Genomic DNA, 20,865 nt, shown 5'->3' on the forward strand with positions numbered 1-20,865 from the left:
ATGTGGGGTAAAATGCATATTGGCATCTCGTATTGCCTTATAGTCTTTTTAACAATTAACAACTTTCCTTTGGAGTAGGGAGGATGCGGTTATATAATTCTGTAAATGCTTTTTTTTTACTATCAAATAGAACAGGAAAAGTAAAACCATGGACCAGGTTATCTTTACCAACTTATTTACAAATCATTAAAGGACAGCTTACCCCATAATATCCCATATTTCCTAATAGTTTTTTGACAACTCCTGAGGCAATAAAAGAGGATGAAAACATTGCTTTCACCACAAATTACTAAATATATACAAATGGGTTTAAGGACTTACCACAAGGGGTATATAGGCACTGCTGAACTTCAAGAGTGGTTGCTTTTTCACAAGAAGCTTTGGTACCACAGTGATAACTTGTGACTTGGTTATATTCTCTTTTTCCATATTTAACACTCACAGAATATTATTCTCCTAAAGTTTGTCTGTTTTATTTCAGTCTAAAACTGCTTTGTTTGTTTATATTTTCTTTATCCATGGTTAAAAAACTACCACTGTCTTCAGGTTTTCCTAAACCTAAAACTTTCATTTATTTTTTCTTTCAACAGTTTATCTTACATTATTCTTCCTCTTTTCTTCAAGGATAGACTTAATAACCTCACAACTGTAATTGCTACACAGAAGGTACTGAAAGAAATGTAAATACAAGATTACAAATAAAAGGTTTGTTAATCATTTAATTTTTATTGACATAGAAAGTATGTCAATAATTAAACGAACATTTTAGGATTAATTATTAAACTGGAAAACAGTGTTTGCTGTAAATGGGGAAAAAATCCCTTATTAAATATATGAAGCATGCATGCTTTATGCATAGATATTACATATATGTATATTATCTCTATGTACTCTAATTAAAAAAACATTTTTTAAAACAAACAACAATTCGAAATTGGACATAATTACTTACTAAACTTTTTTTAACATTTCGAATAAATGCATATTATTTGGATTAAGTTGCATGAATATATTTTGTGGGGGGATTGTATATAGGTGTAGGGAGTTGGCATAGGAAACATAATGGTAACAAAACATTTCATAATTATTCACTGAAGAAGTTTTTAATAATTTGGAACAATAACAACTTAATTGGCACAACACATATCAAAGTAATTTCATAAACTTAGAAATTAAAACAAATAAAAATAATTGCGAATATGTGATTAATTAATATCCTAAATAAAATTCTTCTCTTGAACAACATAATCGGGAAGATATAACTTAGACAATCTTTACGTACGTCAATATTAAACATTAGCGCAAGTCCCAACTTAGGTCTCAATTTTAAGCTAATGTTTCATTATCTGCGCATAATTCCTGCATTAAAATACAAGAAATTATTTCTACTAATAAATTAAAATCAATCATTATTTTAATATTTTTAATATAATGCAAGTTTTTAAATTTCATTATTGTGATATAATAGTTGAACCAAAATATGAAGATTTAACTTTCAGTTAAATAACATACATTTATTGGTTGTAGCACCATGGGTGCAGGGTGTTGGGGTGATGCACAAACTGGCCTTGGAGTGCCTTGCGGTAGGACCTCACAGGTTGGAACAGGTTTTATAGCATTTGCCAAAACACACATTTTAAATCATCAACAAAGTTACATACGTGGTAACTCGGAAGCTGGCACGAGATACATGAAACAGAACATCCGTGTTATAACAACTGTCGTTTCCCCGCCATGCAAGGATAAATAAGTAACATACATGGTAACTTGTAAGCGAGCACAAGATGTATGAAACAGAACACTCGTGTTTTAACGACTGTCGTTTTCCCACAACGCGAGGATAAAGCAAGTTACATTCATTCACATTCAACTCATTTTCAACACAATTTAACAACAAGATACATTTATGTGTAAGTGAGTATTAACCTGACCGACAGCAACAGATGATACGACTGTCACTACAGGGTAAACTTCATTGTAGGTGGGGAGGGCTTGTGCATGGTCTGGTAGGTACAGTGATTAGAATACAGAATAACATACATTGAACATTGAATTTATCTCTTTGAATACAGTACCATAACATACATAATAATTCTCTTTAGTTTTTAGAATACAGAAGATCAAATTAATTAAAACAATGAAGAAATGGAATTAGCAGCAAAACGACAGTTGTTAAAAGCCGATATGGGTAAAACTACTTGACTAAATGTGTTAAATAAAAGGTGTGGATGTAACACCAACAGTACAGTATAAATTTACTCATATGGAGTTGTATTTAATTGAAAAAATAAAATGCAATGGGAAAAAAGTACTTCTTCTAAAATAGTTAAAATACCTATTATCAAACAATGACCTTAAACCAAAATTCTGATATTATGAAACAGAACTTATTCTATAAAATATCGGATCATTCAATTTAATGTTGCCCCAATATTATATTAGCTGCATTTAAATATTTATCGGATGATTTGACTTACTGTAATCTTGTGTTTGTGGGATTGTTGCAGTAGAACCAGGTATTCGGTAATCGTATGTTATTTCTTGTGTCTGTGCACTCGGTGCTGAAACCTGTCAAAGCAAGTGAACAATAAATGAAAGTAACTTATTTTCCTCTTGTGGCATGGAAACAACAGTCGTTATAACACGGATTTTCTGCTTCATACACCTCGTGCCTGCTTATGAGATACCACGTATGTAACTTTGTGGGCGATTGTAACTTATTTGTGGCCAGGCAACAACAGTCGTTACAACACGAGTCTTCTGTGCGGTACATCTTAATGTATTGTTTCATACATATTATTTTAAAAAGAGGCAGGCACGCAACTACTTTGCCTAAAGTGAAGCAAAGTAAAATAAGATTAATGAAACATGAAATCATATTCTTGCCACTTCACCGCACAGTTAATAACTCAAGTAACTTCCACCTTTAACCTGCAATTAATAAATATACTTACCGCTCGGCCACAACACACAGCCTTGCTGCAATACACCACCATCACAATACCTATGATCATCGCTATGAAACCAAGCAAACCCATCACCCCGTGAATAATCAACTCAACAAGCTGAAATATAACATCTGCATCAAAATGACTAACAATCTACAGCGCAAAACACTAGCACAGCATGTTAAGTGTCATTTAACTTCATAAAGAGCTGTATAGGACGTCAAAACATTTAGAAAAACGCAGCAGTTTATATGTTATTTTGTATATTCACTATACTGGCAATTGGTATAGGAAGATTGAAACATAATACATTACCCATGAGTTGTAGTTGTAATTATACTGAAGGATTCTCAGCACTGTTGATAGCTCAATGCCAAACAAAGCCAGGCCAATTGCTGTTGCTATGATAGCTGCTGTCAGTGATAGGGAAATCTAAAGAAACTTAACTTTACTAAATAGTTAATGTTCGGGTAACAGGCCAACTCTGGCTTAAATCTCAGGTTCCACGGCATGCCTCACTGTAGGATCTCACCCATATAGAATAGAATGTGCATATACAATGTTGGGGTAATTGGCCAACTCTGGTCTAAATCCCAGATCCCATGGCAGGCCTTATTGTAGGACTTCACCTATATAGAATAGAATGTGCATATACAATGTTAGGGTAATGAACCAACTCTGGCCTAATTTTCCAATTCGATGGCATGTCCTACTGTAGGTGTAGAACCTTACCCATATCTATAGTATATACCAATCCTGGTTAATTTAAAATAAATATCAATTTACCAAACAAACTGTTGGTCTTCCACTGGAGATGATGGAAAGTACCCCCGCCACTATTAACTGAAACACGGACAATTATTAAAAACTACAACATTTGTTTAAAGATGTAATGAGGTATATAGTGGGTTGGTGTTTGATATTCAATTTTTTATCTGCAAATTCGGTAGTCAAAACAGTTATTGCAGAATTTTGCTGTTATTTCTCATTTCTTCGCCAAGTTAATTTAATATAACCTTTGTTAGATGAATGGATGCAATTTATTAATTCTGGCATGGCAGGAAAATGACAATGGTTAAAACATGGGTGTTCTGTTTCATACACCTCGTGTCAAATTAAGAGTTACCACGTATGTTACTTTGTGAGTTATTATTATTGTAATGGATGAAACAACTGAAATTATGTTAATATTTATAAGTGTGAAAGTTACCTTTTGGCAATAAATTGTTTTAATCATTTCCACAACTACATATTTAAAATTAAACTTACGATGGCTCCGCACCATATGCCTTCTCCTATCTCATAATAATAATATCCATTATGATTAATGTTTGTTATGGCTATGGATCCGACACCAGTTACAACTGACAACGCTCCTATAACCACTTGGGTGATCTGGCGGATAAGAAGATTTAGATTTAGGATTAGGATTTTGTTTAAAAAAAGATGGTTAAGTAAAGAATGTAACTTATTTATCTTCGCATGGCGGGTAACGACAGTCGTTATAACACGGGTGTTCTGTTTCATACACCTCGTGCCAGCTTACAAGTTACCATATATGTAACTTATTTATCCTTGCAAGGCGGGGCAACGACAAGTGTTATAACACATTTTCTAAGGTATTCTGTTTCATAAACAGCGTGAATGCTTACGAGTTACCATGTATGTAACTTGTTGGTGATTGTTTTTCTGTATGACTAACAATTACGATTTAGACAACCCATTAGTCACCACTGGGTTGGAGTATTTTTTGTTATGTGTCTTGCCTAAAGATACACTTCCACAGTGGTAGCAGCATCAAGCCTTGAACCTGCATCCTTTTGGGTAGAGGCAAACACACTAACCACTTTTTCGGACATAAAAAGCAGTGAATTATTGTATGCTATAATTAACACCAATAACAACAATGAAAACATGCAATATAGTAGAGTGGGGTAAGATGGGACACTTTTATCACATAATATCTAAATAACCTGATTATGTTTTAAACAATTGACAACGGTCCATGGGAGTTATGAGAACATGGTTTTATAATTCTTTGAAGGATCTTTATTTACTACCAAATGGGACGAGAAAATAGAATGAAAAGGTGTCCCATCTCCCCCACCCTTCTGTACCAACAACTAAGAAATATGTAAAATATGTTAAAGTCATACAACTTACACCCAATCCTTTATATGCCCCAACATACTTCTGTCCTGGGTAAGCACTTTGGTCAGCAGTGAGCAAAGTGGAAAGATCGGATGTAGAATGTCCTTGCATTTTCAACAAGCATATGCTTAGAATAAATAACTACCCTATTAGCACCTGACATAATGCAAAATGAACAAGATCCAGGTGTTAAGTAATATGACACTACAATTACAAAGGCAAGCAGAAATAGTTCGCTAATTGCAAAAAAATGTTTTATATACAGAAACTCAATAAAAGTTGGTAATTAACAGAGATACTTGTCACTTCAAAAAAAATTGTTACAGCATGTTTTTAATAAACTTATTCGGAAATCGCCAATTGCACAACAATTTGTTTTAAAAAATAGAGAAACATCATACAAGTAATGTCCTTGATTTGCAATTGCTTCAAAAATATTTGACACTGGTAATAAACTATATGATTACAATGTTCTTATTGTGGGAGATTTATTAATGAGTTGAATCAAGGGTTGGTTGGTTTATACCGGGGGTTGTTTTTCATCTGACAAAGCCTGTAGAAAGTCAACAATTAGAATGAATGTAATTTATTTATCCTTGTGTGAAGGGGTAACGACAGTTGTTATAACACGGGTGTTCTGTTTCATACACCTCGTACCAGCTTACGAGTTACCAGGTATGTAACTTATTTATCTTAGCATGGTGGGGCAACGACAGTTTTTATAACACGGGTTTTCTGTTTCATAAACCTCATGCCCGCTTATGAGTTACCACGTATGTAACTTTTTTGGTGATTGTTTTTCTGTGTGGCTCACATTTTAGACAACCCATACTGGTCTGGAACCAATGTAATTAGGTATCTTGCCCAAGGACAGGTACGCCCACAATGGTAGCACCAACGGGCCTTGAACATATAAACTGCGGGCTGGAAGAGGTGATCTAACCACTGTGCCACGACACCAAGAAAGATGTTAAGTATGTTACTGTCCGGCGCAGTGGCATAGTGGTTAGCGCGCCTGTCTGTAACCTAGAGATAATTGGTTCAAGGCTCGTCGCTGCTACCACTGTGGGCGTATGTGTTCTTGGGCAAGACACTTTACAGCAATTGCTCCAACTCAGTGGTCACTAATGGGTTGTCCAAATTATCAGCCATACATGAAAAAATCCAAAAAAATAATCACCCACAAAGTTACATGCCTGGTAACTCCTAAGCTGGCACGAGGTGTATGAAACAGAAAACCTGTATTATACTGTCGTTTTTCGGCCACGCGAGGATAAAGTAAGTTACATTCATTGCTTTTACTGTATGGCAGATAATTTGAACAACCCATTGGTGATCACTGGGTTTCAGCAATTACTGTTTGGTATTTTGGCCAAAGACGTAAATAATAGAAATGTAACAATGTACTAACCGCATATGGGGGAGGAGGTCTCTCTGGAGGTGACCGGTTCTGTTAAAATAAGAAATAAAATGTGGCCGGTTAATAAACTTAATTGAAGTTAAGATCAAAAAACCTGAGATATCTGCTGCTGGGTTGCAATGTTTTCGGATTCTTCAATATTATCCTGTGGTTGAGCTGTAAACATGTTTTAAGGTAAAACTGTTACTTGCATAGTTTAATGGTAAATGTAAGTGACATGTTTTATATAGTTATTGTAGTTACAAGTTATATTCACATAATGGCTTACCAGAGCATTCGGGGTTGGATTGATCACAAGGGCTGGTACGTGTGACAGTAACAGTTGCAAAGCCATTCTAATTGCAAATATTAAGTAGTTTTAGTAGGTAAAATAATAGAAATACCCTTTATCTATTAGAGTACAGAAACAACTGTATGAAAAATAAATAAAACACACATGTATTTAAATAAAATAAACAAAATATTTAAATAAAATACACAAATATTTTTCAAAAAAATAGAATGTAATTATTAAATATTAAGAGCATTCTGTAGTTAATATAACATAAGCTTGATTTATCTCTTAGAATACAGTGACAAAGATTAATTAAAATAGTGAAGGAAAGGGAATTAGCAGCAAAATGACAATCATTAAAAACATGTACTGGTAAATTCTGCTTGAAAAAAAGTGCTGGATAAAAACATGGCTGCTAAAGTATAAATTAATTTATACGAAGTCATATTTGAAAAAACACACAACTATTATAATAAAATACAATAATATTTAAATGAAACAAATTAGGGCGTAATTGAAAGTAACAGAAACTAAGTACCTGGTCTCTTTGAATAGAAAAGCTGACAGAATGGCCAGTGCATAAAGCATAACTGCTGTACACTGTGTTCACAATTGAAAGAATCATTCCAGTGAATCCAATAAACGACAGCACACCATGTATTACAAGCAGAACAATCTAAATATTAAAGAATTTAATTCTCTCCACCATTATCGCCTTACATAAGCTGTAATATCTATTTATTCACCCACAAAGTTACATACGTGGTAAGCCATAAGCTGGCACGAGGTGTATGAAACAGAACACCCGTGTGCAATAACGACTGTCGTTGCCCCGCGATGCAAGGATAAATAAGTTACATACGTGGTAACTAGTAAGCGAGCACGAGGTGTATGAAACAGAACACTCGTGTAATAACGACTGTCGTTGTCCCGCCATGCGAGGATAAATAAGTTGCATTCATTTGTTACATACATCTCATGCCCGCTTACGTTGTTATAACATAGGTGTTACGTTTTATACACCCTTCTCCATACTAAACACGTATACATTCCACATTGTAAAATAAAGCTTAAAGATGTACCTTGGCATAGTAATACTGCCAATAATTATGGTTGTTCATTTTCACAGCGAAGGCAAGTTCCACTCCAAACATAGCGAGCCCAACACCTGCAGATATTGCTGAAGCCAACATTGTAAGCACAAGCTGAATGCATAAAGTGAAAGTTAACTAAAATAAAAACTGGACAGAGTTGTCCCATTACCCCAACATTGTATATGCACATTCTATTCTATATGGGTGAGGTCCTACAGTGAGGCATGCCATGGGACCTGGGGTTTAGGCCAGAGTTGTCCCATCACCCCAACATTGTATATTCTATTCTATATGGGTGAGGTCCTACAGTGAGGCAGGCCATGGGACCTGGGGTTTAGGCCAGAGTTGGCCCATCACCCCAACATTGTATATGCACATTCTATATGGGTGAGGTCCTACAGTGAGGCATGTCATGGGACCTGGGATTTAGGTCAGAGTTGGCCCATTACCCCAACATTGTATATGCACATTCTATTCTATATGGGTGAGGTCCTACAGTGAGGCATGTCATGGGACCTGGGGTTTAGACCAGAGTTGGCCATTACCCCAACATTGTATATGCACATTCTATTCTATATGGGTGAGGTCTTAAAGTTCTAACTTAATCAACACAAGATACAAACCATGCATTTGGTCATCATTCTTGCAGTATTCACAGCAATTGTTCCAGAAATTATTAACTGCAATAAATACAAATGTAAAATAAGCACATTCTTTTCCAGAATGTATATATATATATTACAAGTATTTATTTGTGCCATCAAATATAGTAGCCAAGATCAGATTAATTAAAACAATGAAAAGAGACAGTCTTTAAAACATGTTACGAGTAAAAACTATACTTGAGTCAAACTGTGAAATAAAGGTGTGGCTGCTCAGTGCTAAACCCCATACAGTATAAATTAACTCATATATATACAGGTATATTACTTACGATCACACCGCCCCAAATCCCAGCAGCTATGTCTCGGTTACAACAAGAGTAGCTTTCAAATGCAAGTCCTGTGACGGCTAACACAGCAGCAATGCATCCCAGCACAATATTGGTTATCTGAAACAATGAACGCAATGTGAATCTTGAAAAATACCACAATTATGCTCGATCATTTTTCACATTTGAAGTTAACTTTGGAAATAATCAAAACAACAGCCAGGTAAATGTAAATAATTAGTTTAACTTTTTCAACCGAAAAATGTTTTTAACTGCAAGTTTGTTGTTTTGTCGCTATAGCCTACGCTGTCTTTACGTTTTACTATAATCATAAAGACAATTTCAAGCCTAAGTATTTAAAAATAAATACAACTATATATATCTGTATTTAAATATTTGTTAACAAAACTAGTTTATGTTCATAGATTTATTGAGATTATATATATATTTTTTACATTCATAGGTTTATTGAGAAACACTTACACCAATGCCATTGTATATTTTTGCATACTTCTGTCTAGGGTTTTCCTCCGTGTTGCTCTCAAGACGTTGGTGGTTATATGGTGACATCACCATTCAATACAAAATATCAGAATCTTATAAACAAATAATGAACTAGTTATTAAAATATGAACGAATGTAACTTACATTATCCTCGTGTGACTGGGCAACGACAGTTGTTATAACACGAGTGTTCTATTTTATACACCTTGTGCCAGCTTACGAGTTATCATGTATGTAACTTTGTGTGTGATCATTTATTTATTTTTTTACGTATGGCTGATAACTTGGACAACCATTTAGTGACCACTGGGTTGGAGCAATTGCCGTTGAGTGACTTGCCCAAGGACACCTACGCCCACAATAGTAAATGACAAAAAAGTTGTAATAGTATGTACAACTTATAAATCACAGAAATATTAGTAACATATTATCAAGTAGTTATTCAAACAGTGGCTTGTGTATAACATATAAATAACACATCACTTAAATTTATAAATGAATTATCAGTCAGCTATAAAATAGTTGCAATATGTTTATCACACATGAGTTTACATAGAGTCAAGCTCTACAAAGATAAACATCAAATCTAAAATATTTTTTTATTTCTATAATCCTTCAACTTGCTGAGCATTAGACCAGATTTCGATTTACATAATTTATCACATTCAGATTCAATTATAAATGTTTCCTTAACCTTACATACAGTTGTGTTGTCCCAAAGCAGCATAACAAATACTACATATCAAATAAGTTGCATAACAAAAACAAATACTGAATAAAGTGAAAGTATTATAAAAGACGCCATACATAGTTCCATGCCGTCCTGAGATCCTGCCTTCAAGCAAATACAGTCCCATTTTACACAGTATTGAACTGTGTACACAGACATCACGTGCTGTTTGTTTTGTTGGTGATAAAATCAGGTGTGGACTTAACGTCAATATTATTTAGGACTTTTTGTCGAGAAACAAACAATATCATTATCCGGTGTAATACACCATGGGCTTAAGAATTATGCCAGAGTTGATCCATTATTTTTCAATTTTCGATAGGTGTGGTCCTACAGTGGGGTATGCCATGGCCCATGGGACCTGAGATTTATGCCAGAGTTGGCCCATTACCCCAACATTGTATATGCACATTCTATTGAATAGAATAGAATCTATTCTATATGGGTAAGGTCCTCCATATAATGATAAGTTTATAATTGTCTCTTTAATTAAGGAAAAAAAATAGCTAAAAAGACAAGATATTGACAAAAAATCAGTTGTTTAAACACATTTAAGATTTAAAAACATATTTGAATTTAAATTGAAAGAAAGAAGCGTGGTTGCTAAACCTAACAGAAAACCAACGCGTTTAAAAATCTCAGATTACTTCTTGTTGATCCGAAACAGTCTAAAATATTCTAAACTTTGGTCCTTTGATCATAATTTGATTTGGTTTTTTCACTATGGGCCAATAAATATTTTAAGTAAAATACCGGTAACACAACCCCGAACTTATCCGGCCACGTAGCACAGTGATTAGCACGCCTGCCTCCTAACCCAGAGGTAATGGGTTCAAGGTTCATCCCTGCTACCATTGGGGCGAATGTGACTTTCCTCCAACCCAATGCTCAATAATGGGTTGTCTAAGTTGTTAACCATACACGTTAACAATAGTAACAAGTAAGCCGACATGAGGTGTGTGAAACATATTATTTGAAATACATCGGCCGTGTTGTGACAAAAGCGGTTACCGTCCCTGCCTGTAGCCGATAGCTAATAGGGTCAACCCAGAGGTAATGGGTTTAAGGCTCGACGCTGCTACCATTGTGGGCATATGTGTCCTTGGGCAAGACACTTAACGACAATGGCTCCAACCTAGTGATAACTAATGGGTTGACAAACCATCAGCCATACATTCAACTTAATAAAAAAATTAGTCATAGTTTACGTGCCCATTCATTAGAGACAAGCTCTCTTGTTGTTTGTACTTAATCTTCCACACAGTATTTTTCCATATTCAAAAAACTAACATTACTAGATGTGATAAACTAAATTAAAACAAGACTTAACAGACTTAATAAAGATAGTTAGAATACAATAATAATACACCACAACCTGAATAAACGCTTTACCAAAGTAACTATTACCAACTAAACAGTCCTGATGACTTGGTGTACAACATGACACAACCAAAATATTGACAACTTGGTGTGATTACTGATGTAGATAAGGGCGTGTAGTGTTTTTTCGTGGGCAGTTTTGACCATTTAGTTACGCGATGCTGATGTGCGGTGGAATGACCTTTTGCTACAATTACGATTGAGACGTCGATTGTTTGCGTCACAACAGCGATTAACACTTTTTTATTTAGAAAACAGGAGCTAAAAATAAAGTGGTAATCCTTTAGCTGGTGGCCACCTGAAATTTTGGTTTCAAAATGTTCTATAGCCCTCACTGATACCTGCTGTCTAATTTTTTTTTCAAAAAAGTCGGGCGTTCGTGTCGAAAATTAACTTTAAAAATGCGCAAAAACATGCTGTGTCACCGTAATTCGTCTGATTTGCGTAAGGTTAACAATTTATTACGTCACAATCGCGGTCTGTTACGTCACATTAGTGGTATATTACATACGTTATAAGACGGTATAGCCTTGTTTTTCCCCACTGTTTTAACGTAGGAATCAAACGTAACAATACGCATTCTATGACGTAATAATCCAACCTTGGTTTAATTCATAACGGCTGATGTGGAAAATACGGTGACGCAGCACGATTTCGTGCACTTTCAAAGTTAATTTTCGACACGAGCGCCCGGGTTTTTTCAAAAAAAAATTATACAATGAGTATCAGTGAGACCTAAGGAACATTTTGAAACCAAAATTTCAGGTGGCCACCAGCTAAAGGATTACCAATAAAGTTGCCTTTTGAACGACTTTTCTAAACGTGCATCCAAAATCGTCCTTTATTAACTTAATGCATAAAGACCGAACATTAAACAGTCGTGTTACGTAACTATTCCATCTGGCGTAACTATGTTTATGATTGAGCGACACATCTTGCGTTTTTCCAACAAGGCAGGAAACTATCTGCCCAGTCCGCCCGTTCGGCGAACAGACGCCACTTTTCAGTGTAAAACGTTCTTTCCTGTTACTGCTTTCGCACATGTGTTTCGTGCTATAAAAGCCCTCCTATTTTCTGTGTTGTGAGGGCAGTAGGAGCTCTCTTACACTCTTGCTGTTCTCACGATTGTCCCTAGCCTGATGTCGCCCGTTTGTTCGCTAATAAAATGAGTTGTCGACGTATAGCGTTATGGAGTCGTTACGTTGCGATGGGTTCTAGCCTTATGCGAACGGATCTACTGCAATCCCCGCCACGATGCGTTGAGATGGGCGCTACCGGTGAACCCTACATTACCGCACCCCCTACAGGCACGTGTATCTAAAAGCGCCAATCAACCAAAATAACTTAAATAGCACATAATATACCCCATATAGTTAAAAACATGAGAACTGTATTTTTATTGCAATCCAGATAGAGAGTACAACGTTTACCTTGCTAATCAATTATTTACTTTGAGACGTGACACTTCAGTATGGTATGAGGGGTTTTCCCTACACGGAAACCGCTGTTCTGCACTTCCGTAGTCAGTACGAGTTGACCAATACATTATGTTACCTTAGATACTTTAATACGTGTTAGAATTAGAGTACATATAATGTTACAGCCCACTGTTAGTGTATATGGTCTACTCGGGGTAAATTCCGTGTACTTACATATTGGGGGTAAATATGATAAGAATCTTTGTTAAAAGGGTAAAGCATACAAACAAGTTTAAGAACCACTGAACTATATAATAACTTTTAATAACTGTTCTAAATTATTTGGTTCTTATTGTGTGATTATATAAAGTAACTTCTAGGTTGAAGTAAATTCCTATTCTTGCACATTAACACCAAGTTGTTTAGTAGGTTGGGGAAGGCGGGATACGTTTAATACAATATTCAAATCGTGTTTTAAACAATTAACAACGGTCTATTTACACAAAACTTGATCCGTAGAATCTAAGATACCAACAGAAAATATTGGTATTTCATTTCTACTTAAAGCACATTTAAAACAATGAAATTGATTTAAAATAAAATAAATAAATAAACAAACATAACCCAAATTTCATTTATTTATTTTGAAACAGTAATGATGATCAGGACATCAGGTTAACTAAAACAATAAAGAGAAGGGAATTAGCAACAAAACACAGTCTTTAAAATACACTAAGTTTGCTACGGGTAAAAACTACTAGAGTATAAGTGTCAGACGACAGCGTGGTTGCTAAACCCAAACGCAGCCATAAAACATCCACTACAGTGTACAGATCGGGTCTTCAATGATAATATGTTTAAACTTTATAAAAATACATATACTACATATAATATATATAATAAGAAAAATGTGATTCTCAAAAAATGTATTTCTTCTGCAAGGGTTCATTTTTTTCTGTTGGAGCGCTCCTATTGTAACCGGGAACATTACAACCCTAAAAAAGAAACAATCAGTGAACAATATCCACAAAGTGTTCTACATAAGGTGCAACTATTGCCCTCAGTTCAGATGGTACGGGTTCGAGGTTCAATGCTGCTGCCATTTTAAGCTATGTGACTATGGACAAGACACTTAACGGCAATTGCTCCAACCCAGTGGTCACTAAAAGGTTGTATAAATTGTCGTTTAAACCACACAGCAAATTCAAAAAGGTAATCAGTCACAAGTTACATACATTGTAACTCGTAAGCAAAACGAATTAAAAAAATAACGTCAGAATAACATTTTACCTAAACCTAAGATTTTTTCTTTTTCTTAGATTTAGGCAAATGGGTCTTTTCATGCTTTCGCACAGCAGACTGTTGGACAAAAGCTTTGGAACAAATGCTACATTTATACGGTCTCTCTCCAGTGTGGATTCTTTGGTGAACTACAAGAGTAATGGAACATCTAAACGCTTTATCACAGACATCACATTTGTAAGGTTTCTCCCCTGTATGGATTCGACGATGAGCTTTCAGAATATTCGAATGAGCAAAAGCTTTTTCACAATATTCACATTTGAACGGCCTTACACCAGTGTGAAGTTTTTGATGACGCCTGAGAGCTATTACATCTCCAAATACATGATCGCATTCGCTACATTTATGCGGCTTATCAGTTTGGTGCGTCACAAAGTGCTGCTTTAAATGTTCAAGCCGTTTAAAAGATCTTTGACAATACTGGCACGTGTAAGGCGTTACACCAGTATGTATGCGCAGATGAACCACTAAGTTACCTCGGCCAGGAAATGTTTTATCGCAAACGTGGCATTTGAACGCCTTTACTTTAGTGTGCACTGTTTGGTGGACTTTTAAACTGAAATTCCTCGTGAAACCCTTTCCGCAGGTTTCACATTTAAAAGGTTTTTCTTTAGTGTGGGTGATCATATGCTGACTGAGATGAAGCTTTTCAGGAAAGTCCTTGTCGCAAATAGCACACTTGTAGGGTCTAGGTGCGGTATGCGTTTTCTCATGTCTATTTAGCATGGCAATTGAACTATAGGCTTTTGTACACGTTTCAAACGAGCACTTATGCGGTTTTTCTGTGGCATGAATAAACACATGCTTTCTTAATGTTCCTTTGCGAGAAAAACAAACTTCACATTTGAATGGTTTTTCACCAGTGTGTGTTCTCATATGGTCCACAAGTAAATAAGGTTGATAATATGTATTATCGCAGTATTCACAACATAACTTCTCCTTTTTATTTGGTCGCCCAACAGTTTTCTTGGAAGATTCTTTTGGCATTACTTAACAATATGTAAGGTAGTTAATTTACCTATATTCTATACATAACAAATGTTACACAAAAACATATGCAAGTTGAAAGAATTATTTTGCATTACTAACTTAAATTATAAATAACTGCCAACAATGTATTAACAAACTAAGTTGTTTTATCACCTATGCAAATGCTATTATTGATTGTGTTTGTAGTGCCTGGCTAAAACACATGATGTCATTGTCATCCTGTTTCAAAATTTGGGTGACATATCACTCCTAACGTAATAATACAATATGTGATTTTAGACCAATATATACGGTTTTAGTCTCTTTGCCTCGCCTATCACTGCCAACTGCGTCTTTCCATGATTTAAACTCAATATATGTGTTCAATTAAACGTCGAAATAACTTGCAAAGTAACATTTTTTTACACATGGAGCTATACAGAGAAGACGGAAAAAATTTTCCGCTAGGAGGCGATGACAAATTCGTTTCTCTATTTTATGGGGAGCAGTTAGTTTCACGGTTTATACACATAAGATATAAACCCCTAACCTCTAACCCCTAACACTAACCCCTAACCCCTAACTCCTAACCCCAAACTCGTCAAACAAAAAAAACTTGAAAAAAAAATATAAAAAAAGTATTCCACTGTGCGGGACTCGAATCCGGTAAAAATGAAACAAAGAAAGTTCACGACCGCATGCAAACCGCTACACCACAGACTCGACGACAGTAAACATAACGAAACAGCGTATATAACCGACCTAATGTGGGAAATATGTTCTTACTAGTGTTTTATGTATTTAGAAAGGTATTTTTATTATTTAATTAATTTGTTTTACACTTATTAACACTTTGTAGTGCTGTTTTGTTCGTTTTTCCGTATTTTTTAATTTAAATAATTACCGCCTCTAGCGGAAAATTTTTTCCGTCTTCTTTGTATAGTCCCATGTTTTTTTTACACGAATGTCCATATTTATAAAAAGGAACTTTCTCAAAGCGTATACGTTATAAGTTATAAAATACCTAATCTCACCTGTTTCTAGCAAAATTTTGGTTTCTAGGACTTAGGATAAAAAGGCAGATAAGATTCACATGCTGACTTCTGCAGTAACGGTCAAAATTCGACAATTCATGTGAGCCCGGCCCGGTAAATAAACCGGAGAACTCTTTTACGGCGCCAGTGGACACGTTTGGGCTAATGTGCTTTTTGCGCAACGAAATTTTAAACATAATTTTTTACTCTTCACCACAAAATTTCAAACACATTTTAATGATTAAATTAAATATGCACAGTAAACACTCATTACAAGTTGCTGCAGCTTTCCGGTTTTGATGAAATTAGATATAATAGCTCAGTGGGGTAAGATGGGACATACTTAGCACACAATATCCAAATATACTATTCGTGTTTTGGAACAGTTAAAAAGGGTTTATGGAAGTCGTGAGAATACGGTTACATAACCATTTGAATGTTTTTTGTCTACTACCAAATTGGACGGGAAAATAGAATGAAAAGGTGTCCCATCCTACTATACAATGTAATGACATACATTGAAACTATAAATTAAAGCACCACCCACGTTAACAGATAAAACACATAAATGTAAATTGCACATTGATTATTTATTAACAACTGAAACAACACTATAATAAATTTTAACAATTAACTTGGTTGGAAGCTTCACTTTTATGCATCTGATTTGAATGGAATACTTCCTGCATAGGAACCCGCCTAAATCAATAAACAAATACATTTTTTTTTGTCTCTTTGTTTGGTCATGATAAAGGTGGCTGTGCACAGTATCCGGCATGGGAATTCGCTTGCGAAGTCGTATATGCAAGCCCATTACCGAGTTCCGCATGCGGAGAAATCCGGACAAAACTGACGGATTCCGGATAATGTGTACAGCCACCTTAACAAGGAACAGGAAAGTTTACAAAAGCGAAAAGACCGGTAATAACGGTAAAACAACAGTTGTTTAAAAAGCTCCTTAATAAAAAGAAAAAAATAAGGTTTTGAATAAAAGGCGTGACCGTTACACCCTACAGACACTACCTGCTAGTGTAAGTTGTTTAACACTAACTAAAAAGCCAAAAATTTTAAGGTATTTCATGAAAAGGATAAAATTTAATTTTAATGCAAACAGACCATGTATATACAACTATTGTCTTCACTTTTAAATGTTTTGGTTTAAAAACTAAAATCATTTTCAGTGAGCCAGAAGTTAAAAACTAACCAAAAAATTTATGATTTATGTGCGTATACTTCAGTTTATAAACAAGCCATAAAACTGACATATAAACATCATAGAGCTAATTGAACGCTGATAACAATTAATAATATTGTTTTATTTAAATAATTCTTACCTGGCCTCTCGATGAAGTATAGTTGGTGTATGGGTAAGCCTCTACACCTATATGATTCGGATCTGTAATTATTTTCATGGCACATTAAGTTTATATTTAATAATAAATATAAGATACTTCTTCAGTATTCTATGGAGACAAGCTATCAAATATTGTAACATAGGATAGATTAACTATTATAATAATATGAAACTAGAAATATATATATAGAATACAGTTTTAGTAATATATTTGTATAATATATATATATATATTACAGAAAATCACAAAACATTCAACCTCTATATATATTACAAAAATTTAAATATATTGAATAAACATTTAATATATATCTATATTATCAAAATTTATTAAAGATTAAAACACACGTGGGTTAACAAACATATTCAAACTAAATACCGAATGATCTTCTGCTACACGAATCACCATAACCAAGCAAAGGTGTCCTTGAACTTTCGATGTATGTTCGTTGCTGTTGGTAAAAATATAAACTGTTTAAATGTACAAACTGTTGACGCCTAGAATAATATTAATTTGCTTTACAGATTAACAGAATATTTATAACGAAAATCAGATCAAATAAAACATTGAAGAAAAGGGAATTAGCAGCACAATTGTTGCAATATAACATTTAAAACCTTCTTTCTTTGTTTGCAATATTCCACTGCACAGAACGCAACAAGAACTTTCGCAAACAAGAAGTTTAGAAAACCCAAAGCTGTCAGGATCCCATGAAGTATCTTTAATGCTACCTGATAATACCCATGCTTAACATCACATATACTAATCTTATGTAACTAAGTCAGGATATGGTGGTAAGAAAAGCAGATTTCTTGTATTTGAATGTATAGCGCTGTGTAGGAAGACGGTACACCTTTAGCACAGGATATCCAAACATCCTGATCAAGTTTTAAACAATTAACAACAGTCTATGGGAGTCCTAAGGATACAGTTTTAAATATCTTTTAATGTTCTTTGTTTACTACCAAGTAGGGCAAGAAAATAAAATAAAAAAGGTGTCCCATCTTCCCCCATCCTACTATACCTTATATGATTAAATATCTGTCTTTTAAAATCCTCATACATATAATGCTCCTATTTCATAAACATCCACACCAATTAACTTACATGGTCATCCTCCAATACAAAATACACATCATCCATTTGTATTGAATCCACCAATTCAAAGCCATACATTACTAAACCCAGTATACCAGATACAATGGCCAGGATCATAGTTGTAAACATCTGTAAACGAGTTATTTTATAAAACACTTTTTAAAATGTAACAAACACCTGTTTGATTGCTTACAGCCATGAATAATATATTAGTGGCTCATCTGGTATATTAAAAACGTAGTGTATATCCAACTTTTCGTCTGCCATACGGCGAAACTTCATCAGGGAAATTATGTTGGAAATATACTACGTTTTTATACCAGATGAGCCACTAATATATTATTTATACGATGCCTGGTAGCAGAAGTAACAGAATATTAACAGCCATGATTTTTAACTGAGACTTTCCCACATCTTTTACACATATCGTGTTTTAATGATTGTTTTATTCATAGCCAGTGGTGTGGAAAAAATGGGGGGTTCAAACTAAAATAAAGAATAACGGATGAAGATTTTAATTTACGCAACAACATTTTTATCATTTACTAACATTTTTAGACTAATATTTTTAGGAACACGGCCCTAATACATACAAAATCCAATCAGCAATAACAAAACAATTTACTTATTTTTAATACATGAATAACATTTATTGCTAGTTAAACAAACCTTTTTATCACTAGGTTTACAACTAAGGTTGACACCTTTGCCTCCCGCTACAATGAACTGGAAAATAAATTAAACATTAAAATTATACACAATATTTTAATGTCCGGCGCTGTGGCATAGTGGTTAGCGTGCCTGCCTGTAACCCAGAGGTAATGGGTTCAAGGCTCGTCGCTGCTACCATTATGGGCGTATCGTATGTGTCTTTGGGCAAGACACTTAACGGCAATTGTTCAAACCCAGTGGTCACTAAAGGTTGTCTAAATTATCAGCCATAAATCAAAAAATTAAAAAATCCTCAAAAAAATCACCCACAAAGTAACATACATGTCAACTCGTAAGCTGGCACGAGGTGTTAAACCCGTGTTATGACGATTGTCGTTTTCCGGCCATGCGAGGATAAAGTAAGTTGCATTCATTCAATCATAATATCCGAATACTGAATGTGAATTGGTTAAAATGGAACAAGATTGTTTATTTAACAAAACAACAACCAATATTAAAATGTTTATAGAAACGCAGTAGTTTTCTACATACTCTTGTCTTTGAAATCATTTGAAATATTTGGTAAACCAACTTAAACCACAAACTTACAAACGGGGCGCACCATAGTGGGGAATACACTTCAAAGTAATCAGAATGAGCGGAATTTATCCGAATGTATTCAGCCCAAACACCAAGCAACACTGAGACACAACCGACCACAAGTTTAACAACCTGTTAAAACACATAAGTACTGTAATGAAATGAATGAATTAAAATAAAATTTATTTTGTCTCTTTGGTCACAAAAATGCTTATGAAATTTACTGTGGTAGTATTAAAGAGTAAGCTATATATCACAAATCATATATATATATATATATATATTACAGACCTATATATTACACATTTGGTTATAGGAGTAGGAAAATAGTAAGAATTCGAAACCCAAAAAATTATGGAAATTTAATGAGATAAATTTAATCACATTTAATTATCTAGTTTCCTCTGATTTTTAAATTACACATTTAGATCTCGTTTGTAAAACATTTATTCACAGTAGGGTTGGGGAATATGGGACACCTTGAGCACTTAATATCCGAATGTCCTGTTCGTGTTTTAAACAATTAACAACAGTCTATGGGAGTGGTCAGGTTGTAATTCTTTGAATGTTCTTTCTTTACTACCAATAGAAAATAGAATAAAAAGGTGTCCCATCTTCCCCACCCTACTATATCATTTTTAATTATTTATATAACTTTTAATTAATTTAATTTAGTTATAGTGACTATATAAATAAACAGCTTGGTTTTAGTAATGATGTATAAAGGAAAACTCTTTACTCTCAATTTAAGTTTTAAGCGAATAGAATTAAACCTATGAACTTTAAAAACTTACCCCAACTCCAAGGAATATTCGCAAATATTTGTAATCGGGCGTCTCGTGTTTCTGGTATGCGCTTGTTTCATGATACATTACTGCTTCTTAAACGTTAAAGAGCAAAAGAGTAGAGATAAACTAAAGCACACAAAAACAACGATTGCAAAATACCTGCTATTAAAGTATTTATGTAAATATTTGGTCACAAGATATTTGGTTTGTTTTTCTGA

General features: G+C 34.4%; 4 protein-coding genes across 4 annotated transcripts; all 4 read right to left on the reverse strand.

Annotated features, from left to right (window-relative positions):
• Positions 1-699: 699 nt before the first annotated feature.
• Positions 700-5,257, reverse strand: LOC149737402 (uncharacterized). The gene is made up of 8 exons (XM_089874205.1): positions 5,112-5,257; positions 4,218-4,343; positions 3,735-3,791; positions 3,264-3,380; positions 2,955-3,065; positions 2,478-2,568; positions 1,927-2,003; positions 700-1,359 (listed from the first exon to the last, which is right to left on the reverse strand). The coding sequence occupies exons 1-8, from the start codon at positions 5,208-5,210 to the stop codon at positions 1,327-1,329; spliced, it is 711 nt and encodes a 236-aa protein (XP_089730331.1). The 5' UTR covers positions 5,211-5,257; the 3' UTR covers positions 700-1,326.
• Positions 5,256-11,029, reverse strand: LOC149737403 (uncharacterized). Its single transcript, XM_089874203.1, has 9 exons — positions 9,302-11,029; positions 8,822-8,938; positions 8,511-8,567; positions 7,876-7,998; positions 7,332-7,469; positions 6,788-6,854; positions 6,614-6,675; positions 6,511-6,549; positions 5,256-5,652 (listed from the first exon to the last, which is right to left on the reverse strand). The coding sequence occupies exons 1-9, from the start codon at positions 9,392-9,394 to the stop codon at positions 5,620-5,622; spliced, it is 729 nt and encodes a 242-aa protein (XP_089730329.1). The 5' UTR covers positions 9,395-11,029; the 3' UTR covers positions 5,256-5,619.
• Positions 11,030-13,470: 2,441 nt separating this feature from the next.
• Positions 13,471-20,864, reverse strand: LOC149737404 (uncharacterized). The gene is made up of 9 exons (XM_089874206.1): positions 20,654-20,864; positions 19,869-19,991; positions 19,278-19,334; positions 18,618-18,737; positions 18,128-18,241; positions 17,889-17,961; positions 17,490-17,551; positions 16,156-16,854; positions 13,471-13,845 (listed from the first exon to the last, which is right to left on the reverse strand). Exons 1-8 carry the CDS (start codon positions 20,729-20,731, stop codon positions 16,810-16,812), a joined length of 672 nt encoding a protein of 223 aa, XP_089730332.1. The 5' UTR covers positions 20,732-20,864; the 3' UTR covers positions 13,471-13,845; positions 16,156-16,809.
• LOC149737405 (uncharacterized) lies at positions 13,997-16,263 on the reverse strand. Its single transcript, XM_089874197.1, has 2 exons — positions 16,156-16,263; positions 13,997-15,141 (listed from the first exon to the last, which is right to left on the reverse strand). The coding sequence occupies exon 2, from the start codon at positions 15,137-15,139 to the stop codon at positions 14,147-14,149; it is 993 nt and encodes a 330-aa protein (XP_089730323.1). The 5' UTR covers positions 15,140-15,141; positions 16,156-16,263; the 3' UTR covers positions 13,997-14,146.
• Position 20,865: the final 1 nt, after the last annotated feature.

The sequence above is a fragment of the Ciona robusta genome, chromosome 3, assembly GCF_009617815.1.
Source record: "Ciona robusta chromosome 3, ASM961781v2".
Taxonomy (NCBI): domain Eukaryota; kingdom Metazoa; phylum Chordata; class Ascidiacea; order Phlebobranchia; family Cionidae; genus Ciona; species Ciona robusta.

Bases quoted from the DNA above. Each gene is read 5' to 3' on its own strand.
- LOC149737405 (XM_089874197.1), bottom strand. From the start codon at position 15,139: ATGCCAAAAGAATCTTCCAAGAAAACTGTTGGGCGACCAAATAAAAAG.
- LOC149737402 (XM_089874205.1), bottom strand. From the start codon at position 5,210: ATGCAAGGACATTCTACATCCGATCTTTCCACTTTGCTCACTGCTGAC. The intron at 3,792-4,217 runs GTAAGTTTAATT...TCCGTGTTTCAG, and splicing joins GCATATGGTGCGGAGCCATC to TTAATAGTGGCGGGGGTACT. The intron at 3,381-3,734 runs GTAAATTGATAT...AAGTTTCTTTAG, and splicing joins GAAGACCAACAGTTTGTTTG to ATTTCCCTATCACTGACAGC.
- LOC149737403 (XM_089874203.1), bottom strand. From the start codon at position 9,394: ATGGTGATGTCACCATATAACCACCAACGTCTTGAGAGCAACACGGAG. The intron at 6,855-7,331 runs GTACTTAGTTTC...ATTTGCAATTAG, and splicing joins TTTCTATTCAAAGAGACCAG to AATGGCTTTGCAACTGTTAC. The intron at 6,550-6,613 runs GTTTTTTGATCT...TTATTTTAACAG, and splicing joins CCCAGCAGCAGATATCTCAG to AACCGGTCACCTCCAGAGAG.
- LOC149737404 (XM_089874206.1), bottom strand. From the start codon at position 20,731: ATGTATCATGAAACAAGCGCATACCAGAAACACGAGACGCCCGATTAC. The intron at 18,738-19,277 runs GTTTGTTTAACT...ACTCGTTTACAG, and splicing joins GTAAACCTAGTGATAAAAAG to ATGTTTACAACTATGATCCT. The intron at 17,962-18,127 runs GTTTTAAATGTT...TTTTACCAACAG, and splicing joins ATTGCAAACAAAGAAAGAAG to CAACGAACATACATCGAAAG.